At 39.2% G+C, this 27,974-nt stretch overlaps 1 protein-coding gene across 4 annotated transcripts; it reads right to left on the bottom strand.

Annotated features, from left to right (window-relative positions):
• Positions 1-176: 176 nt before the first annotated feature.
• Positions 177-27,511, bottom strand: LOC141016378 (myosin IXb). Of its 4 annotated transcripts, none has more exons than XM_073490691.1 (41): positions 27,428-27,511; positions 26,967-27,079; positions 25,828-26,673; positions 19,333-19,427; positions 19,097-19,159; positions 18,721-18,820; positions 18,022-18,122; positions 16,033-16,156; positions 15,606-15,695; positions 15,311-15,427; positions 14,750-14,884; positions 14,430-14,551; positions 13,683-13,824; positions 13,141-13,330; positions 12,859-12,934; positions 12,598-12,690; positions 12,445-12,484; positions 12,131-12,253; positions 11,321-11,401; positions 11,128-11,238; positions 10,866-10,988; positions 10,320-10,469; positions 10,028-10,167; positions 9,109-9,444; positions 8,870-8,951; positions 7,073-7,179; positions 6,856-6,938; positions 6,441-6,625; positions 5,917-6,024; positions 5,597-5,767; positions 5,467-5,511; positions 5,260-5,371; positions 5,071-5,144; positions 4,777-4,969; positions 4,115-4,243; positions 3,503-3,608; positions 3,191-3,322; positions 2,890-3,013; positions 2,604-2,704; positions 2,379-2,515; positions 177-2,075 (listed from the first exon to the last, which is right to left on the bottom strand). In XM_073490691.1, the coding sequence occupies exons 3-40, from the start codon at positions 26,605-26,607 to the stop codon at positions 2,383-2,385; spliced, it is 5,217 nt and encodes a 1,738-aa protein (XP_073346792.1). In that variant the 5' UTR covers positions 26,608-26,673; positions 26,967-27,079; positions 27,428-27,511; the 3' UTR covers positions 177-2,075; positions 2,379-2,382. The 4 variants fall into 4 exon arrangements, with proteins under 4 accessions (XP_073346792.1, XP_073346789.1, XP_073346791.1 ...); XM_073490688.1 differs by having other exon boundaries at positions 2,391-2,515; XM_073490690.1 differs by lacking the exon at positions 26,967-27,079 and having other exon boundaries at positions 2,391-2,515; positions 27,428-27,466.
• Between the last annotated feature and the right edge of the window lie 463 nt (positions 27,512-27,974).

The raw sequence follows: 27,974 nt of genomic DNA, 5'->3' as shown, positions 1-27,974 counted from the left end.
GCCTAATTTAAAATGCTCTGATGAAGAGAGAATAGGGTCACGGTCAGCCAGCAGACTGAAATGTATTACTTTGATTTTGGAGCTCATAAGTAATTATGCTCCATAACTCGGGGGGAACATTGAAATATAATTCAACTTTGTGAAATACTGGTCTGCTATAGATATTGTCATTCATCTCACTGACAAAAAGGGCATCTTTATTTTCTATAAAACTTCCACCTGACATACAATTTTACAATTTCCTCTCATTTTACATTGTAGAAGTTCATATGGTGATCCCAGAATTGATATATCATCTAATTAGTTATTCACAATGTTGTTTAGTATCAACATGTAGTAACAAATCATGGAACCAATGTGGTAGTTTCAAAATACTATTATAAAATGTGGCGTTTTGTATATTTTCTCAAATATCTTTTCTCTGTTCAGTTATTCATAAGCTTTCTCTAACATGCAGGAATTTATTTTGTTTATGTTTAATTGTTCACCATAATATACTGTATACTGTTAAAGTAGTTCACCAAAAATGAAAATTCAGCCATTATCTACTCAACTATGGGAAAAACATGAAATGGCTCCATACAGCTTGTCCGGCATAATCCAAGTCTTTGGAAGCCCCAAGATCCCAAATAATTTGAAAAGACAACATTTACACCTTCAGTGCATGGTCAAGCTCCTGCACCCACTTCAGGCAGGATGCGTGCTAACACTTTTAGCTTAACAGTGAAGATTTCCGCTTAAAAACGGCAGAATACAAATGTCTTCTCAAATCGATTTGGGATCACTTTCCAGATGGCGAGAGTAAATAATGACAACATTTTGGTCTTCCCCTTTAAGAAACTTCTTGATGTGAAAGCTGCATTATTGGTTATAATCATTATATAAGTAGAGTCATTTGTTTTAGAACAGGAGACAAAATGGTCAGTTTATTTTAGTTGGTGAAAAAAGTCAAACTTGGAGGATGGTCATCCCATTATGCATTATTCCTACCCCTTATTAAATGTACAGACATGCTTTTTTTTTGTTTGACAAACATATATACAAATTGTTAACTTGGTTAAATGGCACAGCCTCGTAATACTAAGAAGAAAGGCAGAGGGAAGTGTTTTCAGTCAGTCTTAAAGGCAGCAATGTGACCATTTCCTTAACAGGTAACCTGAATCAGTGGTAAGTCACCGCAGTTTATACACCAGAGGAAAATGAAAAGCAGAAAAACACAATTGAAACAATTTAGATACACAATAATGCACTCAATGAGAGCCAAAAATGCAATGTCACTCTGTACAATAGAGAATCTGGTACCATTACAAGACATTTTTTCCACAAAACGTGGCAATCTGCAAGTAGTACCACAGTGGATGAGCTCAAAAAAATGTCCATCAGTGAAGTATCTTGAGTCAGTTGCTCCTCGTCACGTTATCCTGAGACACAGCTTGTCACACAACTTTACAGAATTGATTAAAAATACCTACTTTTAATAAAATGTATACTGTACAATTCTGAAATATGTTTAAAATCACACACAGTGTACTGGTACAAGGAGTCTCAGTAGTCCTTGATGTTGGGTCATTCTCCAGATCTGTTTTAAAACCCCTGAAGGGACCGTTCATATACATATAAATTCGACCTCCCATTAAATACATATAAATTCTCAAAGCTCTTTGTTTCCATAGCAGCACTGACACATGGAAATGTCTATAAAACAAAGTGTACAGTTCCTCTTTGGCATCACAAAAGTCTTCTATTAACAAACTCCGGAGAAGATTCCAATTAGTACAACTTGTGGCGTTATGCTGCTGTAAGATCTTCATCATCCTCGTCGATGTAAGGGATGTCCAGGTCGTCAAAGCTCCCATTTAAACTCTTGCTCGTGATCTGGGGCTTGTCGGTGAGGGAGGAGTTGTCTTGGCTGGGCAGGAAGCACATGGATTGGGTAACATCTGTCTTTTGTCCTGGTGCGAACTCTCTCCGTTCATCATCTGTCTGAGCCATCAGACTCCTGACTCTCTGCGCCAGGTCAGGAGGTTTAGGTGGGCAGTTGGGCTTCTGGGTTTTCAATCGCATGGTTACTTTTCCTGGAATCAGAATCAGAATCATCAGAACAGTAAAAATATTTTCTGTGAGCACACACACACTGTCAACCCCAAGTTCCTGTGTTGGTGAACAATAAACAACACTTGATATAAAGAGAACTGGTTATTTTCAAGAGGACACATGGTCTATAGGGTTAAAGAGGATATAGAGTTGGAGTAGTTTCAGTGCCTAACTTCTAATCAGATCATCTACTGTGCTGTGTCTTCTTTCTCTGAGCCTCATTTTTAACTTTATCAGTGAGTTGCTGCTTGCTTAAACCCCAGAGGAAGGTAAAGGTACCTTACCTCCCTACTGACCTTCCGAATCCATGCTCCCCAGGCGGTCATCTAAGCTATCTGAGCTCATCGACGACGATGAGTCCAGGTTGTCGTCGTCAGACTGCTCCTGCTCCAGGTCAGGTAACCGGCAGGCCAAGTTCACCCTGAAAATAACAAAACAAGATATTTTTTCAACTAATTTTATCAGTGCATTTCGCTCCAATAAATTAAGAAAAAAAAATCTCAGCTCACTTTTCTTGCTTGATAGACTTGATCCTATCGATGAGTGTCCTCTCCATTTCATCTGGACTTAATTGCTCTGGAGCGTTCACCTCTGAGGGCTTTTCAACAACCTGCACAGAAATCAGAGTAGGGGTTGGCTGTCAGCAGATGAATGAAGACTCTGGCTTCAGATCGTTTGAATTTTATTTAGAAAAATGAGCAAGGATGTTAATATCCCAAATGTTACTTTTCTCAGAAACAATATCCACTGGCAGACGTAGATGATCAGAAAAACGCTTAACAATGAATTTAATACCGTATTTTGTCTCCTTAGTCTGAGCTGATTGACAGCCAGGGCCTCTGCATATTCCAGCTCCTGGATATTCTGCATCTTCTCATTGTAGCGCCTCAACTGCTCAGTGATCAGGATCTCCACACACCTGCAGACAACACGGTCAAAGATGAATACACCCACAGAAAAATGCTGCTCATCTATAGGAATAAATACAATATTTTGACTTTTTTTAGTGACTATGATAAATAAGTAAGTAAGTAAATAAAAAAATCTTCCCACCAGAAGATGGTGGAGAGTTACAGGAGTGTGCAGTATGACTTACTGTGTAGTCTTGGACACATCCTTCATACCAAGGAAGGGGTCATCAACATCAGGTGAACGCAGGATGCAGGGGGCAAATACAATAGCAAGAGAACTTGGTGACATCTTATTGTGCTCTTCCTCCTTTGTGACCCTAAAAACATACACAGATCAAGATCTCAGAGGACTTTCATCACATACAAATAACCAACAGGATCAAATAATCACTATGAGGAGGGAGGATTCTTTGCAAACTATATATTAGAATAGAATAATTTTGTTTTAGCAGTACACAAGTAGAAGCAGGACAATAGACTAATAGAGACGCTCCTACCTGACAAGATGAAAGATGAGCCGCTCTAACGTGTTGTAATTGGCAGGAGGAAGTTCATCAACCTTTTGGTAAACGGCCCTTATTTTCTCAGCTCTCTCTGGCAGCTCTGAGGACAAACAAACATGGAGATCAATAAACTTCAAAAACTTGTCATAGTAAACATCCATATCTGTATTTTTTTTATAATTTAAATAGGATGACAAGAAGAAATGATTATAATTTTATTGATTAGTTGATTGGTTCATTGACTGAGTATTTTGATAACTGATAAAAAAAATCCCACTAGTGTCAGCTTCTCCAATGAGGGGATTTTGTTTGTTTTATTTTATATAATTGTAAAATGTTTTATATATTATTTTGTAAAAAGTCAGATTTTATCATCTCATTCTATAAATTATATTATTGTGAACCTGATATCGTTGACATTTGGACTGTTGGTTGGGCAAAACCCTTAAAATGCTCCAGAGCTCCATTAAGTTTACAATCTAAGATAACAAATTAAATCTACTGATTCTGTTTGTGCGTATTACAGGGACAAAAAAAATGCATATGTGCTAATCAGACCTTTCTGGTTTAAACTTAAATATTGTAATACTTCTAATATTTACTCACCGACGGCATGCAGAAAGTCACTGTAGAGGGAAAAGGTCATGAGGGGGTCCGGCAGCTCTCTGAGCCAACGTTTAACCAGACCTGAGATGGTGTGGATGGGGTAGTTGTCCAAAGATGTCCCCTCAGGATCTGATGCCACAAGACAGAACACAATGCACCAAAAACATTTAAAATATAAGATGTCATATAAGAATCATCATAACAATAGAAATAAAGAATTTATAGTTTAATGTGTAAGCATACACATTATCAAATGTTCTTGTTGTCTAGTTGTTATTTTCCTCAATTTAAACTATTAATAAAAAGACAATTTCAAAAACTGAAAATTAACAACAGAGATTAGACTAAGACAGACAAATGAAGAAAAAATAGAGAGAATCAAAATGGGAAATTAAGAGAAGGAAAACAATTCAGTTGCATAATTTCAAGTGTCTCTCTCTCAGATAATGAAAAAAGTTCTTGTTAACTTAGAGTTTGTGAAAATTACATCAACTTTGGCTGTTCTTGCTCCACACCAATGATGCCAATTGATAACACAAGAAAAATAATTTCATGTGGAACTCTAATCTGTCAAGCAGATTGTAGTTGAGTGGATTTAATGGGTCTCTGAGACAAAAGTTTGTGCAGTTAAAGTTTCAGCTGGTGTGCGAGGAATTTCTTACCAGTCTCCAGAATCTGATGGAGCTCCCTCGCTCGACAGGCCGAGCCTGACTTGCGGTAAATACCCTCCGTGTAAAGGCCATTCAGCTCCACATGCATCAGCAACAACTCCACCACTTTGGGCACAGGGTTGGCTTTACTGGTGAGGACACACACCTGGACCCCAAAGTGAAGGGAGCCTGGTACACTGTCATCCTATAAATGAGAAATGTATGCAAATGGTGTCTTGAGAAACTGACATACATGTTTTTAGACTTATTAAATCATACTGCAGTATTTAAAATGTCAGTTCCTACCTGCCTGGCACACCGTGTCGAGCAGTCTGTGATGATGTTGTTCAGACATTTCTTGTGACATATTAACTTGCAAGCTAAAATTAAAAACACAATTTAAAAAAGGTTTCATGTAATGGTTTCCATCTTGTTTTTTTTGTTGTTTTTTTAAATGTGGTTACAGTTTGTGGACTGGCAGGTCTTTGAACTCACCGCTGCACATGTAGGCTTTCTCCATTCCCCAGATGTAGGAGCCACACAAGTCACATGACTGCATAATGTTCACCTGGTATGTACTGAACAGGTGATCCAGAGGACTTTTAGGCTGTAGAGAGAAGATGTGCAGACAAGGCGTTAGAAAGATCTGTCTGCATATAAAATGGAAAAAAATCACAATGCATGTAAAGATTAAAAACGTACACATTTGTCCTTTTTCCTCCTTCTCTTCTTCCCCGTCTTGGTGGCCTGAAAGAAGCCAGAAGTGAGATATGAGTAAGTCAACTGAAAGTAATTTGGAGACTGATGATTGAAATTAAATTCTCAAACTTACCTTGGTAGGCTCAGACTCCACTCGTTTAATCTCCCCCCTAATAAAGCCGTCCAGCACAGACTGAAACAAGTTGACCACCAGAGAGACTTCTGTCTTCTGCTTGGACCCTGCTAGTGTGCTCACTTTGTTGCGGTAGCCCTTCATCAGATCTTTGTAGCCGATTTGGGGCTTCTGTTGGTCACACAGTTTGTGTTCACATGTATAAAAAATGCTCTTATAATAATCCTGAATTGTAGAGATTTGTTGAAGAAGATTGTTCCCCCTAACTTCTTCCTACTACATGAAACGTTATATTGTACAGAGAAGGATGTTCAACTGACCTGCAATGAGTACATGCCTTTGATGGTCTCTCTGAACTGCATGGTGGCTGTCAGGAAGATGCTCTCTGTTGGTGACAGCTCTTTTATTCTACTTTGCAGCTCATTAACCTGAGGAGAAAGATGGAAAAAGAAGAAATCGTGAAAATGCAGAACACAGGATTTATCAACTTTTTTGTGTGCATTTAAAATATAAATAAAATCATCAATAAAATTTTATACGTAATTGAGGCCTTACAAAACACATAGATAGAATAATCGATCTAGGACCTGTAAATGGTTATATAAGACAGTCAATAATCATAACTCCGCTCCAAAACTATTTTACTGGAATTAATATTTATTTTATTTAAAGGAATAATTATGATGATGTTTTTAAGATTATGCAAAAAACAACAACAACAAAAAAAATGCACCAGTATCAAATCAGTATCACCAAATTTGTGTCAAGATTTCCAAGTGTGAGAAATAAAACCTGTTCGAAACCTGCTGTGCTACTTATTCCTCTCCTCGGCTGATGATCTCACCTGATTGCCGAGGAACTCATCCAGGTTTCGCAGCTCTTTGGGGTCGGTGATCTCACGGTCCAGAGATACGTTCCACTGCATCACCCGCGTGGCCCGGCTGATTCGAATGGTCGGGTTTCGGGTGGCCCTCCCGCTGTTCTGGCTTGGCATGTGGTAAGGATCTGGATTGTATCTGGGCAAGGTGACTGCAGTCAGACAAAGGAGATGCTTCATTATTAGTCTAACATGATAATTCAAAGTTTATACATTATATCTACTACTGTTGATGTATAGGTTGATTTCATTAACAATGAATCTTAATAATATTTCTATATTCAGCGTACTATTGTACATATTCAATCCACATTGTTTTAATTAATACATTTTATTTAAGGTTGCTGCTTTGGGGAATATGTCTTTGAAAACTTTTGTTTACCTGCTTTATCTGACAGAGTCGGAGAATCATTGTTCGGGGAATAAGGCTTCCGCTTTCTCAAAAACTTTGTGAGAAACCAAGCCCTGTAGAAAAGACAGTCTGTATCATCAACATGCAGCAACATATCACATACATCAAGTATTGTTAAAAACATTAAGCTTGGTCCTAAAAAGTCAAACCTTGAGCAATTTCCCTCTAACTGAGAGAAGGGTCTTACTTTTCAGGGGTTGTGAGTTGTGATTGGTTCGATCCCTGCTGTCCAGAGTCCTCATTGCTGCTCCTGACTGGAAGACTGAACCTCGACCCATCAGGTTCTGCTGCTATCTGCAACAGTATCGAAACATGCACATGCTCTTAGTCAAAGTATAAAACGTGCAAACAAACAGTTCAGTAAACAGAGTAAGACCTTCTTCCCCACCACGTCCCCCTGCAGCAACTTCACCACAGCTCCACCACCAAACCAGACCACATTAACACAATATAATATTAGCATGGCAGTGGTAGTCCTTCACCATTTTTTCTCATCATGCAAAGCTTCACTGTCTCCAGCCATCAACTGAACTTTGACCTTTTTAAATAATATTAGCATGGCAGAGGTAGTCCTTCACCATTTTTTCTCATCATGCAAAGCTTCACTGTCTCCAGCCACCAACTGAACTTTGACCTTTTTTCTTTGGTAAGTATGAGCAAAGTTAGTTTTGTATATAACATTGTGTCAGTGAGTTATAGGGCTGCACAATATGATTTAAAAAATCATATTGGGAATATTTTGACTGATTGTGATATGATTCATGTGGTGATTAGTGGGAAAGATTATTATATTGTAGCTTCTGCGATTTGGATTTTGTAATTTCACTTAACATCTGTGCAGCCCTAATGTGTTAGGAACATTTATTATTTACACACAGTGAGATTTTAAATAATATTTCCATGTTTCCACAGTCATTATTAGATGTGATTGGTACTGTGTTTGATTTTATTCACATCAATAATGAGTTTCATGAGTAATCAATGATGTCCCAGTGATGTTTACATTATTTAAATATGGGTTCATTTAATGTTTGGTTCACACATTCCATATAGTTTAGGTTCAGCAAAAGTTGCCATGTACAGTTAAAAAAATGATTAATATGACTTTCAGGACACAAATCTATCTAGTCTTGCATATGATAAGTATCTGAATCTGAATTAATTTCATAACTGTATTTAGCATACTTGCACTACAAAACAGAAAAAAATCAGAAAATGAAGCAATAAGCTAAAATAGTTGAGATCAAACTCTCTTTAATTTTTATAGTGACCAAAAAACACTTGAATAAAAACAAGTCATCAGACTGTGGTGAGTCTGAACCGTACCCGATGACCTAAGGCCCATTTGGGTGAAGAAAAGAACAAAATGATCAGGAATGAGCTTTGGAAATTCAGAAGCAAAAGCTCATTCTTTATTGTTCTGGGCTGCAGGGCAGAAATAAGAAGTCCCAGTGCAATGCAACTTTCAGTAAATTTGGGGCATACACATGCAAGGCCTGCATGCAGAGGAGAGCCACAGTCGGTTGAGACGCCTCTTCGGTCAGTACCTTGACCTGGGAGTTGAAGGCCCGGACATCCACGCTACTAGCTGAGCTCTTCAGGCTGCGCACTTGGGGGCTGAGGGGAGGCAGCGGAAAGCTCCAGTACTCGCTCTCCTTCGAGCCCCCAAAGTTAATCATCAAACCGCTGCGGGCGTAGGCTAAGCGCCGCTTGCGTTTGGGCTGCTTGCGTAAACGTACCCTCTCCTAATTGGGCCAGGAAAGGTGATGAGGCACAAACTGGGAGGCCTTCTTTGATTCATGTGTAAAGAGCCTCCATTCACGTGTAACTTGTCATGTTACAATACACATTACTACAGTACAATGCCAATGCCTACATTTATTCTTTTGCAGGACACTAAATACAACTATAGAAGACGCAGAAAGAAGAATGGATTGAATGACAACAATGTTTTTGATTATGCAATAACATAAAAAAAGTTTACCTCATTAGTCGATGGTGAGCTATCAGAACCTGATGAGCTGATCTTCAACAGTTCATCAACAGATATGGACTTCCCTTTCTTCCTGTATTGCAGAAGGAAACATAATACATAATAATTTCAGAAATTATTGCCATATAAACATGTGGTCATGAGATAGACATGACGAGTAGAAAAACAGAAACACAAAAGGATGTTTATGACGTTATTAAAGGAGCTTGTTGGGACCAAGGGAAGCTTACTGAAAATCATCTGTCCTGTCTGGTCGCCGCCGCATTTCTGGACTTGAATCATCGCTCTGTCTTTCCTTCCACCTCTCAGCCTTCTGCTTGATGCCCCCCATATCTTTGTAGCGCTGAAGCGGGCTCTTTGAGGGGCTGGTGGCTCGATCATCTATGGCAACTTTAGGGTCCAGTGGGAGGGAGAGGGGTCTGTTGAGAGGAGGAGGGGACCCTCTGCCCTCTCGCTTCTCCCTGCTCCTGGCCCTCTGTGCAGACTGGCCGTCGATTGGCTCAGCCTCCGGGATCCTGCCAGGGCTGTGCTCCACTTTCTGCTGCCTCTTTAACTCTTTCTTCAAGCTGTTATGTGAGAACCACTAAATCAGACTGGCATCACATCAACTATTTCCATCATATATGTACTAATAGTTTATCATCTGTTTTGATTAAAATTTTACCTGACATGCACACACAGTAAACTGAAAGATTTACCTCATCGTTTAGTTAAGACTACTTAACACAAACTGGGCTAAAATTAACCTATTATAGCTCATCACAGATATGTTTTATTGGCTTCTAAGTAACATGAAATGTTAATGCTATATAACATTTGGCCAGCAGAGAGCACTGACAAGTACATTTCTCGCTTGTAAAATGTCCTGCTTTGCACATATCTTTGTCCCAATTCCTTTATAATCAGTCAAATGATCCTTATTAAAACATTTTTGACATGATGTGTCAACATTTATTATCAAAACATTGTCTCTAAATTATATTCTAGCCGTTGCACACATGTCATTGAACACAACATTCACTGCCAGATAGACACGCCTAATGCAAAATGAGCCATTGACAGTGTAAAACATCATTCTGAGAGTCTTTTCAAGTGACACTTTATCCCTACATTGTGAACAGTGAAGGTGGATTAGTACTGTATGTATACCTGTCCCGTCCAGGCCGGGTATTGGACGTCTTCTTGTCATCCTCCGTCTCGTGCTGTGGCCTCTTCAGTGAACTCTTCCACGCTGTCTGGATCACTGTGGCAGCTCGGTTTTGCTTCTCATAAAACTCACGCCAGCACCTCTAAAAAAAATAAAATAAGAAGTCCTGTCAGATTTACTCTGCTGTCATGTTCTTTATTTGTACTTAAGTCTTTGCTAATATTTGTTATGTTTGCTGGGACCCTAAGAAGGCACTCCAAGAGGGCTATCTATAAAATCTAACTTAAATGATACCTGTATAAGCATAGTGGCATCTTTCTTTTGCAGGTAGTGCAACCTTAGCAGACAGGCCCGGAACCAGCGCTGCAGGATGATGATGTGACGCATCACTTCTTTGTTGAGAGTGTCTTGGAGCAGCTGCCTCTCCTTCTCCTTGAGGAACACCTGAGTAGATGAAAGAGAGGCTTACAGATGAGAAACCACCAGGAACATTTGTACTATATCATCTGTGGAACATTTCAGACCATGCGTTACTTCTTATGTGACTTTTATGTGTTTTTATGACTTCATGTTAAGCATGAAATCTGCAATGCCTTTTTAGTAAGTGACAGTGTTCTCTGATTCATGACAGTGTTCTCCCAAGAGTGATAATAAAGCAGTTCATCTCAGGAGACATTTTGATGCTCACAAAATTCCAGCACGTTATGTCATTTGTTGGATGTTTGAATTTAAAATAGATTGCAGGAAATGGTTACCTTTATCCTCTGGCTATCGTGATACACATGAGAATGGTGGATGGTGGGATAGGAATATATTATAGATCCGACAAAGAATAATTACCTGGGTTTTCCCTATTTGATAGGTGGTCTTATCCAGCTCCATCCTTTCAAACAGTGCTGTTATGTGCTCTGGCGTTCCCGTAGCTCCTTTTGGAAGCAACATTCTGAACTTCTCCACAAATTCCTGTCACCAAGAGAAAGATATCAGTGCAAATTAACTTTGCACTCATTAACAGATACAGAAATTAGTTAGTTTTCCTTTTCTTTGTAAATTCCCTGAATAAACTGTTAAGTGGGATACCCATGTACATGCAATTGCCCACCTTAAATGTATATTTGGCACTGTAGCCGGACTTCTGGATGTGAACCATCTGCAGTATGCCTGTGTACTTGATTTGCTGTCGTACAAGTTCGTCATCAAAGTGCAGCTCTTTCTGTAGGAAACAAAACAATTCCCAAAGTGATGAACTGTGCTACACAGTCCAAACTGTGGTTCTCATCTAAAGATGTTGTTACCTTTTCAGCATTGGAGCGAACACAGAAAATAAAGAAAGGTTCGGCTTTTTCCATTGTCTCCATCAGCTTTCTTAGTGAGGCCTGTGACATGCAAAAGTGTAATTAGTGATGGTTAATGTTGAATTACTATAATAGCACACAGTCAGTTAAAAGTCCACAAGTATGTAGCCTAAACACTTTCTAGTAAACACTCAAAATAAAAGTATGAAAGTATGAAAATTAGCCTCATATGGGACCTTTAACAAGGCAAACATGCACTAGTAATCTACAATATTGTACAAAAATTACAGTATATGGAGTTTGTAATGTACTGAACAAAAATGTGGATACCTACAGTTACGGCTATAGCTCAAGTATGTTTTTATGGACCTTGTTGTTAAATAGCTGTCTAATTCAATCCCGTCACACTCTAGGACACATGAGTCTGAAACCCACTTAAATACTACATTGGCAGTTAGTATAAAGAGAGGGTCAGGCTTCATCAATCTTTCAGTCAATCACAGAGACAACAGGTTCTATCATAGATATGACAAAAATATATTGGTAAAGATTTCACTCCAAAATGTTTCACTGTATATCCAGTATTGAAAAAAACAGAAAATGCTGTCTGAAATTTGGATAAAATATAGAATGACTTTAACAGCAACCCATAGTGCCTTACGCTTATCCAAGTAAAAAGCTGAAAAAAGTGAGTATGACTTTAAAATAATGGATATTTGAGATAACACAATCATTTCCACATACATGTATGTCACATGATGTCACAATTTAAGTTGAACTTTATGAGACAGAAGTAAGGAGAGGACAAACCTGAAACTGAGCGCTAATCGTAGGGGGCTTTGCCTTCCGCTGAGGGTGGAAGATAAATTTGCTGGTTCGGTCATGCGCGGTGAGACCAACAGTGTGTTGGAGGGATTGAAAATCCATGAGGTTCTGTTAAGTAAAACATTAAAACTTATGTGAGTTTTCTGACTCCCAAAATAAGAGGAGCTTGGACAGATGAATGGAACAAACAGAATTAATGGTATTTCACTTTAAAGATTTAAACACATCTATGCTGCAGTCCTGCTTTTGAAATGACATAAAAAGCTTCATCAACCCTGCACCCAGTAGTGACACTTTACCTTTGGAATCAGCTGCTTCTGTCGACCACTTCTAGTTTTCCTGAAGAAAATACAGACACCATGAGGCTCCATACAACATACAGCTCTGGAAATACAATGTGTGGAGGAATAACGTCATGTTATGTTTAAACTAAAGCCTTATAGCCCACTTACTTTCTTTTTTCATAATTGACAAAGATGTCTTCGAATACATCGAAAGGCAGCTCGTCAGAGCGATCAAAGGAGAAATCCAGAGTCAGGCTGTTGCTGTGAATGTCAGAGAGGGACTTCATCAACATAGAGTATTTTATTTATTTTAATAGTATATTGTCTTTTAACAAGCATGTCTACAGATGATTATTTATAGTGTGTCAAAATTGCGTCTACAGAGCTGATTCAAGACAAACTAGAAATGCACCAATGTAGAAAATGTACCTGGAAAGTCTGTCCACAGCACTGCTACGCTGTTTCATGTCTTTGAGGGACTTTCGGGAGCCTTTTCTGGAAGCAACTGTTACAAGTCCATAATCAATGACAATACTTCTTAAAAAAATATATATGTTAAAGAGATGGAGGATGACAGACATTCAGAAATGTGAGTTAAACATATGAATCCCTGATAAGCTTTGACTATTTTGTCCTGCAAAGACACATCCACAGTTTTTTTTGCTGTATGCAGCTGAAAATGCAGCTTGATTAGTAACTTAGGTGACCTACTCAGTTCTGCCCGCTGCCGTCCCAGGTTCTTGAAGACTGTGAGGATGCGAATGGTGGCTCGGAGGACTCCCCATCTGAACAGTGCCTCTGGACTCGATGCGACCAAGTGATGCAGGAACGCCCGCTCACTGCTCCGCATAAGTGATACGACTTCAGGACGCATATGCTCTGTGTTTTTCTCCCGGAAATCCTGAGGTAGAAGAAAAATAATGATTGGCATGTTGCATACCTTTATTGTTGCTGTAATCCCACAGAAGGGGAATCTGTGGAGCTCCACATTCATTACATGTATTCACAACTTTTAACTTCAGAGTGCAACAACAGTCTTCTCAGGGGAGGGAGCAGCATTAATCATTCACTTAGTTCACCAAGATATTCAAGGCTTTTCCCACAGTGGCTTATCTAACAAGGCCACTGCAGACCATTGCTATGTTACAGCAGTCCAGCCGAATGATGGAAAGTACATTTACTGAACTTGAAAGGTACAATTATTTTTACTTTGTAGAATAAAAATGGTTGAAAATATATGTAGTACACCCCACCTTGATGTGATAAGTAACCCTCCCAGCAAAGTGTTGAATGACAAAAGTCAGCTCAGTGTCTGAAGAGGGCACAAAGAATGGGTTGTCCTGATGCTGCTGCTTCAACTTGTCCAACAGGGTTTCATCTGTGGCCTGAGAGAGGCTGAAGATACACAAAGAGAAGGACAGAATATCAATATCAGCATGTGATATCTGGGACAGAAAATAGGACTGACTCGGGTAAAGCCACTCATTGATGTACTAGAAAAGGTAAAAAAACAAAACAATACACACATAATTTAATATCAATTGCTGATATGATGATATTATAATACACAAAACAGCTGTCTAACTAGAACATTTTTTAACTGAAAATGAAAGTTTGGTTTGATATCAAATATGGAATGATCATGTATGCAGTTTTGCATAATAAGCCACATCAACATCACAAAAAATCAAGTATCCTAACTATGATTTGGACTGTATCATCAATCTTTAAGCTAGCCGCTCTTAGTTGCAATTTGCCTGCAAAGCTAGCTGAAATTACATTTATTTGATCAGTATTTTCCTGAAGAAAATATCTTCTTGAATACAAAAGACGAAATCTTTTTTGGCATTTATTGTTCTCCTTTGCCCTGAGACCTTTTATAAAAAAGATTACGACTAAGTCTGCCACTATATCGTATTTAAATTGCTTTTGAAATGCCTTGTTTTCCATATCATCATCACATGTTTAGTGTGAGATATCACAGCATGGGATTCACCTACCTGCTCTCCATATCCAGCAGATCAAAGAGTCCGGTCGACTTCTCATTGATCAGCTGAATGCAGCCACTGTTGTCAGAGCAGTCGATGTTTTGCCAGGTGATGCCCTCTGACACATAATCTTCCTGAAATGTAATTAGATAGCCAGAATAGTAACCAGAGTGCCTGCATGTTTTAAGACTCCTTAATACCAAAAATAATCCAGAAATTGGAAAATAAAACCAAATGAAAGCACCAGGAAACACTATAATATATCTGTCTGTAAGACCATGTGAGCCTTGAGCTTTGCGCTACAAAGGCAATAGGAAATGAAAAACACCTACTTGCTTAAGCTTGAAGATGTGCTGGTTGATGTAATACTGCAGTTTCTCGTTGGTGTAGTTGATACACAGCTGCTCAAAGCTGTTTGTCTGGAGGTTCTCAAATCCAAACATATCCAGGACGCCGATGGACAAACACTAAAAATAAAAACAACAAATAGGTAAATTCATAAGCAACATGTAAGAGTCTGCAAACATGATGAGGAAATTAATTAGCTACATTAAGACTGCACATTTACTGCTGAACATACAGAGAATTTTTGATGAAAATTGAGCTATAATATGACTTTAGATACGCATCTACAGACATTTATAATCCCCTTTTCAGCACTTTATCTCCTAACTGACTTGTAGTTGGAAAATGACAAATTAATGCAACTGATATTCATTTGTTATATTTGCATAAAATTCAACTTTATATCTAAATCAACGTAGAAGTAAAAATCAAGGAAGAGTTTCGAAGAGTACCACTGAAAACATTTTATTCTTTTGACTAATGTAGACCTCTCAACATTGCAGTTTTTTGTTGTTGTAGTGCAGCCTTTAGTGCATCACATGACTTACAGAGACAGACTCCTCCATGTCTCGTCTATTGAGCATTGCATGGTTGATGTGAAGGACGATCCAGTCAAACAGAGCGCCGTATAAAGACTTGGCCATGGAGTCTCGTGCTGCGGAGGCCTTAATGCACAGAAATACAAACAGAGCCAATTACTACTTTATCTCAAATGAAAAAAAGGTGACAACACTTTAGATTTCATGCAGACCACAATATCAGACACAGCTGAGGGTTATGCAACTTGATGATTCAACAGACTCATTATATTTAATGATTTAATCATTTCTCTTAACTCTTTACCTCTTGTAGTGTGTACTGTGAATCCACGGTCACGTCGGCGGTCACTACTCTCCTCTTGGTCAAAGTCTTCACTAGTAGCTCCTTTTTTACCTAACAAAAAACAAAGTGTGAGGACAGTTCTACAATAATGTCACACATTATTAATTCCTTGCATTTGACAAACAGAGCAGGTTAAAACATGTATGTTATCAAACAAAACAGAGAGCTATTTTAGGCATAGCAATGACGCACTTCATCTTTATGAGTTGCTCTGAGTCAGAATATTTTCTAGTTAATGTGATTTCATCAGGAGTGTAGGGTTTGTTTAACTGGCACCACCTTAGAAATGAACTTGGGACAAATCCAGATGGTGATTTAACAGTGTGCAGAGGTAAGGTAAGGTCACTGGGTAGCTTTTATAATCAACCGCTTCCTTTTATGAATTTACCTTGAGCAGGTCAGACAGTGTGGACAAAACTTCATCAGGTCCAACTTCCAGGACTTCAGTGTCCTCTGACAGCGTGTATGTCACATTGCCCAGGAGCAGGATGGCAGAGAGGATAGAAAATACACTGCGAAGTGGAAATACACACACACACACAAACATACGTTTTTTCAGTGGGATTAACACACATAGTAGCGATGATGGAGGTCCTCAATTTGATAATAACAGGTGATGAACAACTAACTGCAAGGCTAAATGTCTAACTTGACCATACAGCCAGAATTTAATAAAACATGGTTATTTGACACAGTGAATTAAACATTTCATCAGTGATTAACACTCGAGTAGAAACATTTATTTCCATCTGAAACCTGTATACTACACTGATTTTTTTGTAAGATTTCAGTCAGAATATCTGTTTCAACAACAAATCTGACTTGTTTCACACAGTGTTGACAGTCTTCACTGGCTTCACTTTAACATGCTTCAACATTTAACATTATTTTTCTCACATTCTCATACGGAATATACCGAAAACTGACATTTTTATCTTTTGGTATCTTCTGACATCTCTTTTTTTCTGTATCTCTCAACCTTGCTACTAGTTCATCAGCATGTCAGAAATAACTCAAAGCTATAGCCAACTAACAACAGTAGCTTCCTTCTAGCTGATCACTAACTGGGCGACCTAACCCTTTTGTGTTATGTGACTATCCAGGAAGATGTCAGCAGCAGAAAACAGATCCTTTTTCTTCTTCCTCAAGCTCTCACAGCAGAAACAGCTGATGAGTCATGTGAGTTAAAATGCATCAAAACATGTTCAGAAAAAGTGCTTCTCTCATAAAATAAATAATAGATAAATAATAAACTATTTTTCAAAAAGGCAAAAACCACCTCAAGCATGCATAAAAATATTTTGTTGTTCCCATCAAACCTTTCTGATAGGATATTTCCAAATGCACATAAAATATATTGAGGGAGACAACGCTGGTAGGCTAAACATTGCTGTATTTATGTAAACATATCAGTGCTGCATCTAATCGTGTAGATGCTAAAAGTAGTTGATATTAACATTACCAGTGGCAAAAACAAGCTATACAAGAGTGACTGAGTAAGTCCAACCTACTGCAAATGTAAAATAAAATATTCCTCAACAGACTATTCATATTTATTCTTTATTATGATGCACTTAACTTTGTGCACAACTAAATTTCCACTGAAACTTTGTGACATTAGATGTTTGCAGAGGAATGTATGAAGCACTTTATCAAAGAAAAAACAACTTTACTTTACGCCTGTTGCATATGCGGTGCGGTTACACTGTACATTGCTCTGTAGATTTATTCACTTTAACAGTTACTGTGTCTTTAGTGCGGTTATTCACCAGGCAACAATCCTGAATAGGTTATAAACTAAGCTTCTAGTGCCTTTATGTGTACACTGTGTCCCGAGGCTGTCAGGCGCTTGTCGTCATGCTTGCTGCATTTCTTCTCCTGCTCGACTTGACAAGCTCTGACCTGTTACTGACACCAGTACAGAGAGCAGAAACTCCTCGACAGTGAACTGTTGAAGTACAAATTACTTTGCCTACCTACATAGCTTTTAGGCTGGTAAAGCCAACTGAGAGCTGTGCAGCTTCACTGTTAACACTGTAAACACAGTCTGAAAGTGGTGAAATGCTTCTTGGCCATGTACAGCAAATATTTCTTAAATTCCTTTAAGTCCTTCACTGTAAAAATAAACATTCCTTCCCACGTCTGACAGAAGGAGAAACAAACTAATCATTATTTACAAACATTGTTGGACACACCTAACCCTTCTTAGACACATTTAACACTGGTCCATTAACTGTTTACCACCGCGACCCGACCCCAGATAAGCGGAAGAAGATGAATGAATGAATGAATGAATGAATGAATGAATGAATGAATTCACTGTTTTGTTTACTGTCCCTAAAGGTTAGGTACAGGTACACTGGCTACTTTCACATACTGTTTCTTGGTGGAGGCCAGGAAGCCGACCATCTCCATAGCTTGATGGAGCCTCTTGTACTCCTGCCCAAGTTTCTCCTCATCATCAAAATGAAGGTCTTCCTGCAGAACAAAGATATGACAAACACATACACTGGTTATATATAAGAATTAGTTGAGAGTGCAGCTGAAATGCCATCATGAATCAAAAATCAAGAGCAACTAAAAACAAATAAAGGGGCAATAGTCTCTAAACCAGAAGCTGATGGCAGAATTGCATGTAGTAGGTCCATGTTGCATTGTCAACACAGAAAAACGCGCTGGGTTGCTTAAAACTAGACAGAGACCAACCTTTTCAAGGGGTGTCAGTATGTTTTATGTCCACACCAGGGTTCAATCAAACAACAGCATTTTCTAAAGACATACGTAAACAGGACTAAATATACAAAGGAATCTGTGAGTCAACATGGTCTTAAATTCTCACTATAATAAAATGATTGAGGGAAAGCAGATCCACTGTAAGCCTAGTTAATGTGCAGTGTTTATTCACTACACAGGAGACACTCATACACGCTACAATTTACTGTTGAGAAGTTTCTAGATATTGCTGGTCTGTTTCTATACACATCTACCACTGGTTTTCCCCATTTGATAACATCAAATGACACATCATGCCTCCCCTCTCTCCATGACTGCTGCTGAGTGTGCAGATCAAAGGTACCTGCTTGAGGTAGAGATAATCCTGCGGCTTTAATAGATGAAACTCCTCCTGCTCGTCTTTGGACGCACCCATCAACAGATAGTAGAACACGTGGTAGTTCCTGTAGGTCACAGAGCGCCGATACAGTCAATCAGGAGTCAGGCTGGTTTCATTTCAACTCTGTTATGTAGCAAACATTTCACAGCACATAGTGCTTTAAATGTGATTATGTTTCATTGAGTTGTCTGCTTATATTAGAGATCAGGGGGTCAGGTACAAATTGGTGAAACTGTGAGCAAAGTTTGCATCAGTGACATATTAATTTCCATGCCCAGATTTAAATATAAAATCTGAGCTAGGAGTGCTTCTGCGAGGATTTAAAATGTCTTCATTATACCTCTCATTCTTATCTCTGGACACCAGGCGGGACTTTTCTAGCAGATACTTCTCAATAACTGCCCTGCAAGAAACACATGAGAGAAGAAAGTTAAAAAAATGTGTGAAACTTTGGCATGGTTGAAAAATGAACTGTTAGGTGAAACAAACATATCAAATAAAACAATCTGTGAAGCCTTGAAGATTCACTAAGTGACTGCAGATGGTTGGTGAGAAAAATAGAACATGATGTCTTACCCTCTGATGACACCACTCTCCAGATAGTTGAGCTGGATGAACTTCCCAAAGCGGCTGGAGTTATTATTCTCTGAAGTCCTAGCGTTGCCAAAGGCCTGTTTGAAAGATGGGGAACATACGTTTTCAGTAAAGTAAACAGACAAATTTGTGGGCATGTTTCTCACGGACACTGGCATCCAGACCTAAACACTTAAAATGCTTCTAGAGCAGCTACCAAATAAATCCCTTTGGTTTGGGGATGGCAGGGGACTGTTTTCGTTAGCAACCGTTATGTAACATTGACGTTGATCTAACTCTGAACTAGGGCTGCAACTAAAGGTTCTCTTCATTATCAATGAATTTGTCTTGACTTTTGTAACTGTTTACCTTAAAATAACAGCTTCATAATATAACAGTGTCTTGTAATAGGGTGAATGGTGTCTCTGTCTCAGCAACTCTGCCCTCCTATCACTTGTTTCTGCACTATGTAACTTCAGTGAGAGGGTAGGATCACAGCGTTACATACATGTTTACTTCAAGATACAAGTTACTATCTAATCTAGGTATCTAGGTACTATCTAACTGTTTTAAGTACATTGAACATAAAATGATGTAAAGAAATTGTATAAAACTAAATGGCACAATTGCTTTTCTAAGTATATAGCTGTGTTTTGAATTGCAATGCATTCTCAGGATTTTTATCAATAATGCAGTTAAACCAGGAGACTCATATCTATTATGCACACGGTTAAGTGGTCACAAAAGCGTCATCAAGCAGCCTTTTGTTAAGATATCAATGAGGCTTCTGAGTCAACAGAGTGGCATTTCCCTCACACTTAAAACATGTTGTTTTTTTAGTGGTTGGTGTTTTCTGCTCTGCTCTTTTATTTTTCTGAGTTGTAAATTTTTATTTCTGATAATTTATTTCCCTCCTGCAGGGCTGATAAACTGAAAAACCTCTACTGCCACCCTGATATTATCATCTGGTAGGCAATGAATTAATAAGCTGATGGAAAGGAAATATTTGTTGTTTGATTTATTAGTTTACAACCACAAAAATATTATCTTCGCAATTGATTCATTTCTCTCAACTGATTAATTTACTTAATAAGTAAAATGACCAACATCAGCTGGTTCCTGCAACTCAAATGTGAGCTTTTTTTTGGGTTTCATATCATGAAATCAAATACCTTTGTTTTCATCTGTCGTTCAGACAAAGTAACAAGTGATTTAAAGACACTTTGGGGTCTGGAAAACTTGATGAGCATTTGTTATCATCTTCTAGACAAAACAATTAATCAAAAAACAAATTATTAAAATAATTGATGGCATAGATTATCATCGGTTGCAGCCCAAGAGGCAACTTAATGACTGATCTAATAGTTGCCTGGAGTGTTATTCTGTGACTGGAGACAGTAACTAAGGCTCACAATCAATAACACACAAGACTCCACCCAGGCAAAGTCACTGGGAAAATGATGCTCAGTAGCTGCAGCTGACTCTGGATCAGCTTTTACTTCCTTTTAATACAGGAAAAGAGAAATCCAAACAGAGCCCACGTAAGCATCTAAAGTTCTCCGTCATTCCAGTTTGAGCTATGCTGAGGGTCGTGTCTTAACAGGCCACAGTCATGCAGACAGGGAAATAGACCTGCACACTGTACTGATCGCATGCTGGCAGGTAAAGGAATGTTCCTCCCCAGCGCACCTCTGTACATACAGACAGGAATCTTTTCAAACATGCGTGGCTTTCATTAAAAAAACAGATCAATCAAACTTATATAAAGAGCTTAAATGCAGCATGGAAAGAAAGAAAGGCATATGGAGAGAGGAGGGAAGTAGGTATGTGAAAGACGGGGAGAAACAGGTGTTTGCAAATGCCACAGTTTTGGGTCTGGATAGCTGAAGGACGCTATCATTAGGAGGGCTTCCAGCAGAGACAACTGATGCATTCATTTAAACTCAGTCTGGTAGTAAAGTCAGCAAAATTCCAGGTTTATCACCAGGAATTTGTCCTCACAATAACAGCCAACAAAGTAGGACCAGTGGTAAAACTGGACAAGTATGATAATGACTTGAATTAAGAGAATGAGCTGTGACATTTCACTGTCAGATGATAGACACCTGACAAAATTAGCAATTGGAGGATGTCAACTTGTAATCTTGGTAATTTTTTGTTTGATTTGTCTCGTTGGTTGTTTTTAAAGATTTCTCTCGGTGCATTTTCCACCTGAGGTAAAGAGGCAGACAGGAAATCAGGGGAAAGAGAAGGACAGGACATGCAACAAAGGTGTTCGCTGAAGTTGAACCAGCGACCCTGCAGTTGTATGGCATGTGCTGTAACCATTTGGTAATTGTAACAGGCATTAATCAAACAGATAATCTATAGATTCAATGATATAGACAAGAACTATAATCAGAATAAGCGCTTATCCATATAACGCTGCTTTGTTTCTAATGCCATCTGATTATAACAAACAGTACAATTAATGCTCCGGATCCTGCAGTGGCTCTTTTTCATTCATCTAGTTTGAATGTTGCCAAACTTGTTTTGCTTTCAACTCTTCAGCAAGGTCAACTAATGAATTCAGAGGCTTTTCGGTTTAAAAATTTGGGATGACCTACAATTTTTAGTGCATATGTATGTCGGCTCAAAATATCAGTTATAATTCTTCTTGATGACTAATATTGGTATTGTCCCTAAAAATAAAAAATATCAGTTCATCTTTCTTCAAAATATCCAACAATTTACGAGAAAACTAACAGTTAAAGGAGGGTCTGAACATATAATTTCATTTCAACAACTAATGCAAACAAAGCAAAATGGATTGTGGGATACTGAAGGCTGCAAAAGATATGAACCAGTTGTGTCCTAAAAATTCAAACCAAAGAAGGGGACTAGAGTGAGCTAGACCTATGAGAATCCATGATCCCTAACTCGACAGGCAGCTGAATAATGGTGGAAGAAAGAGAGAAAGAGTGCATTTCTGGGAACAGGTTTTAAGAACAGAGGGAGAAAGAGAAAGAAAAGAGGTGATTTATACTTTGCTGAGTAGGTTTGCCAGCAGACCTGGCTCAGCCTGTTCTGACACGTTCCTGCTTCTCTTCTCTCTCTGGAGTTCCCTCAAAGACAACGCCCTGCACATTCCCACTGTGGAGCTCAGCTCTCGGCTTCCTGATCACCAACACCTCATGCTACAACCACTCAGTCAGTCAGGTAACTGCCGTGAAAGCGAGGTGCCATCCCCTGAAGACCTTTTCCTGATTTTAAAATTAACAACATACTTCTGTATCTTCATTTCTTACAACATCTTAAAAAGTGGCAATGCATACATGATCTAGCGGCTGTTATCTTGCACCAGGGAGATTAAAACCACATGCAGTTTCTGTTGCATTGATGTGAAGCAAGATAACATTGAATTGAAAGTTAGAAGGAAATAAAGAGAAGTCTCAATTTTTTGAGTGTGACTCTTGTACTCATGAAGGAAATCCCAAGATGGCAAAGCAGCTGAACTACGGATGCAAAAAAACCCCAGACAGGAAGTTAACAAATCAACTAATTCTCATTGCTACATTTGGAATCTTGTCAATAGGTCTTGGCTTGGCCTGTGTTGATATTCAGCTTTGGTGTGAACATTTGTCATTGCTTAACCGAAGCTTACACCAACTATTGTGGTATGACCTCTGTATTCAGTGAGCTTCTTCCTACTTAAAAAAAATCAAATCGCAACAAGCCGCTCTCTCTGCTCAAGCTAAATCGCTGCCTATTTGAAATCCTATGAGGACAGTAGCATAAAACAACTAAATGCCAGTAAGATCAGTTTACAGGAAAACCACTTCAACTGTCGCTTTTTTGAGGAACTAGTTGGACCTGTTCAGAGAGGAAGAATCCATATTTAGACGCCGTCTAAAGAAAACCTGGCCCCTTGGGATTGTGTATGTGTGTGTGGGGGTGTGATCATTAACAACGTGGGCCAGGAGCCTTTGTGTGAAAGGGTTAGTTGGTCTATTGATGGATAGATAAACATGCACTTGTGAACTGATCTGAAATATCCACACAAACTTTTTCCACAGAATCTCCAAGCTCTGGTAGTCTAGAGCAGATCTGAATGGTGCCAACAGCACTTTGGAAAACAACAACATGAATAATGATACACAATAGTGAACTGAAACCAACTACGATCTGATTTCAACTTGCTGATTTGTTCTCAGGCGTTGAGCACTGAAAACAGGCTCCTCGAAAAACAATTAATTCTTTTACAGGGAAAAACACTTAAGTTTGTAAAGTCCCAAGGAGGCGGGTATTTCCCTGAATTTTGTCCTAGCTTCTTGCCAGTTATCATTCAAACATGATGTGTAAGCTAACAAACAACTGAAACAGAAAGCAGATGTCACAGGCAAATGTGTAGTTGTGTAACTCATTGACACGGTTAGTGTAGAACCACGCTGGTGTGAAGGCCGACAAATAAACCTTTTAACCTAAATGAGTGAGAGTGAAACTGCTTATAGTTGATAAAACAAAGAGGGAATTCCCAGTTGACTAACACTGTTTTCCTCGTTGTCCTTTCTTATTTGGTGCGAGAGGAATATTGCAAAACCAAATGACACTTAGAAATATTACTGATGATAAAAATCAGCACAGATGTTCTGCCTTCTTATTCAAACTGGTAAGTGTTTTGGTTCCCTTTTCTGTTTTGTCTTATAAATAAATGATCACAGAGTCTCTCATGGTTTAGATCACGCAGCTGTTTTGTGGTTATTGTTGATTACACTGATGTTTTTATTGCAGGAAGTGCAATGTGCAGCAAAACACAAGAGGCTCTGATACATACTCTCTGTTTGAAGGGAGTGTTTCTTTTTTTGAACGGGAGTGATTGACATGTCTTTAAAAAAGGATATGAGACTGAAGTGGGCGCTATGTATTGCGTAAATACAGTTTCATTTAGACTCACAAACATCCATATTTAACTGGTAATTAGCAAAGTCCTACCAATGTGATCTTTGAGGTCAGGATGACAGGGTCTAAGTTCATGACTCATCACTCTCTGCAGACTGCAGCAAAGGCAGATGATCAACTGGTTAAGTGACTGGTTTTATCGACTAAACTGAAAACATCAGCAACATTTGGGGGTTCTTAAACCATGCATGCACGAAGTTGCTGGTGGGATGAAAGATTTGAGGTAGTTACAGCTGGAAATGTTTTTTCCTTTTTTCAAAAAAAAAGACCAGACCGCTGTGGCCCAGAGTGGAAATTTGAAATTGTTTGATTTGTTCAACCAACAGTCCTGAAAAAAAGCAGCAATTTACAATAATATTAAACAATAAATACTCAAATATGAGAAGAACCAGGAAACGTTTTCATGATGAAGTGCCATTTTTCAGTCTATAATTAATGTTTTTCTGTGTTATATCGCTGTAAATTAAATATCTTTTAGTTTTGGACTAAAAAAAAGACATGAAGATGTTGTGTTGGGCTCTGCGAAACTATGATGGGCATTTTTCCACAACTTTGTGAATTTTATATAGTACATGAGTACACTGATTCTGATATTCAGAAAAATGCTACTTATCAGATGTGGTAATCGGTCTGTCCCTGAATGAATATGAACCAGTTGTAGGGGTTTACAGCTAAAGACTGCCCAAAAGACGTTCTTCATAAAAAAACAAACAAAAAAAAGGGACAGCTTGACCTCTCTAAGGAGTAAAAACCTACAGTGAGGCTTCAGACTTCTGCCTGCCATCAGGCTGGATTTTTCCTGCAAAAATGACGGCAGCATTACGACACAAAAGAAGCGCATCTGCCATTGCGCAACCAAAACAGGAAGAGGCATTGTTTTCCCTGGAGGGTATTCCCAGGTAACGATGGAAGAACCGGAACTGCAAAAGAAACAGAACCCCGCTGATTGTGAAGGCAAAGAAGTGGAAGAGGGAGAGCGATAGAAACTGAAGTAAAACAAGAGTGAACGGACGGGCATTCACTCGATGGAGAGTGCCGGTGTTGTGTCAAAGGTTGTTTCCCCTTATCACTGGGACTTGAGACGGTTCAAACTGGCATTCTTTCTACTAGATCAGTAAGCAACTAAACCTGTCTTTTTATTATTACGACTAAGTGTTATTTTTGCTTTTCATAGCACTGAGATCAGGGTTTCTCGGTCAAAGTGGGATTCTAATGGCTATTTTTTGCTTTGGACATCAGCAAGGCCATTAGCGGTAGTCATGTTGTTAACGCCGTGTTTGCAACAGCCATGCCAAAAGTAATACCACAGGGAAACGCTGTTAGGGGGAAAAGTTGAAAAGTTGTCTGTTTCCACTTTGTGGTAAATCTCAAGCTGGAGAACCTGGACCAGAAAATGTTTGACAGTTTGATCTTATAATTTTTCGAAAGTATGATGACGCACACAGGTTACAATCTTTTAAGTCTTATTTCTTTCACATAAAAAAATACTGTGGACTGCTAGAACAGATGAGGGTGTCAGTAGGTTTCACACATAGACGGCTTCATGTCACAGTGACCTACCTCTAGCACTGGGCCACCCCCGAGGATGGTCCGTTTGAGCCCACTGGAGTATGTCTTCTGACTGAGCGCAGTCAGGCAGTGGATGAGATAACTGCTGCTCTCAGTCTTCCCTGAGCCACTCTCACCAGATATCACAATACACTGGTTCACCTGCCGGTTCAGCATGGCGCGAAAGGCCACATCTGCTATGGCAAATATATGAGGGCTCAGTTTGCCCAGGGGCTGGTTCTCGTACATCTTGACAAACTTGGGATTGTAGTACAGAGGTAGGAACTTATTAGGGTTGATGGCGATGAGGATGTTGCTGGCGTAGGTGTAGATTTTGTGCTTGTAGAAGCGCTGGCGTAAAGCCTCCAGGATATTCTCCTCAGTCACAGTTTGGAGGTTACAGAGGTCATCGTAGTCCTCTTTGCTGCTTCCTACTTGGTTACCTCCACTGGTGGCTTGCTTCTGCTGCAGGACGAAGTAGTACCCTTGGGACTGAGGGTGCCACCTCTGCGTCTCAGGTGGCCACAACAGGACTCGCTCCAAAATATACTCCCCAGCCTCCAGCAACCTCTCCTCTCCGCCGCTCTTCCTGACCTCCAGTAGGTTGTACGTCTGGGTGGCATCCAGGCCCAGGCTGATCACCGTGTTGTGGACGACCGTCCTCGCCGTGTCCCCGCTGCTGATCTGCAGGGGACAGTAGGCAGTTTTCTCCTGGGGCTGCCTGGGGTAGATCTGCACAACACAGGTCTCCTCATTCTGTTCAGGGGCCTCGGCTCCATCTGTAGTGCTCATCCTGATGTAGAGATATACAGGCAGCTTTCAGCATAACTCACTGCCCCAACTCTCTGCCAACATCCACTGTAGAAACACACAATGTGACCAAATGTGAGTTTAAAATGAAAAATAGAAAGTAGGAATTCAAGTAAAAATATATGTACATGTTTAACATAATCTTTCCAGCTAAATGCATTATTTCTTGTATTAAAAACAACTTTTCAACCCATAGTATCAACATGTAAAATCCCTACTTTAACATTAATCGACATTTCCTCTTCTCCCTATCAAAATGCCCACAGATACATCCGCCCAGGTGATGAATGCCAATCTGCATCAAGTGTCAAACGCGATCAAAATGTCAAAACAAGTCTCACCTTTCGAGGACAACAACTCATTTCATCTTTACAAGCCGAAACACTCCTAAACGAGAGGAGAACAAGAAGATCCCACCACCTCCAGTCAGCGGTGACGAACTCCAGTCACACAACTTGAGAAAAAAAAACAGACGTTTCTTCACCTGAGCTTCCCAGAAAAGGTGAACAAACAAACTGCTTACTGACAGTTTCAAATGATGAAACAATTATTTCCCGGCAGTTCGGCGATGTTATTTCTCGTTTAAATCACAGTTTCTCACGGAAATAGGGATTAACGTGTCCTCGTCGTCCTGGTTGAAAAGTTAGGCTAACGTTACTTCCTAGATTCCTACACACACACACAAACACACACACACACACACACACACACACACACACACACACACACACACACACACACACACACACCCACTCAACCGTCGACGAGGTGGAAATAAATGGATAGTTTTCCTTCCACTGACCTGAAAGGTGTCAGCCTTTAGCCGACAGGGAATAAACCCGCTGAGAGACAGACACCGCAGGACTTCACGACCGAGAGAGAGAAGGTGACACTTTCACGTGAAGTTAATAGACTGAGCAGTTTAATTGTCCTCATGTGTTACTGCGGCCGAGCTGTGGGGCTTCAGCACCGCCCAGTGGACGTTTGGTGTATTACAACCAGCTTACAGCACATTCACTACGAACTCATCTGCAAAACTATTAAAAGCATAATTAACCCTCGTGCAACTGACACAAAATAATGGTGAAACAATTTACATTTATGTTCCATGTCAAAAAATGTCACTGAAAAAAAATGTCAACACTTAAGTCCTGATAATAACCAAATATTCATTCATTTTCAGGATTTCAACTCTTTAAATACTAATTTGTTTACATGATGCCACTGTTTTTATAAATGAAAAAAATATAAACTTAAAACTTATAAAATATACTTAATATTAAATATTTTCATGGCAGTTTTTGACGTTTTGTTGTACTAAATGTGATCTTTTATCAGTTACATGAGGG

This window comes from Pagrus major, chromosome 21 (genome assembly GCF_040436345.1).
Source record: "Pagrus major chromosome 21, Pma_NU_1.0".
NCBI lineage: Eukaryota > Metazoa > Chordata > Actinopteri > Spariformes > Sparidae > Pagrus > Pagrus major.
This window is presented reverse-complemented; position numbering and strand designations above follow the sequence as displayed.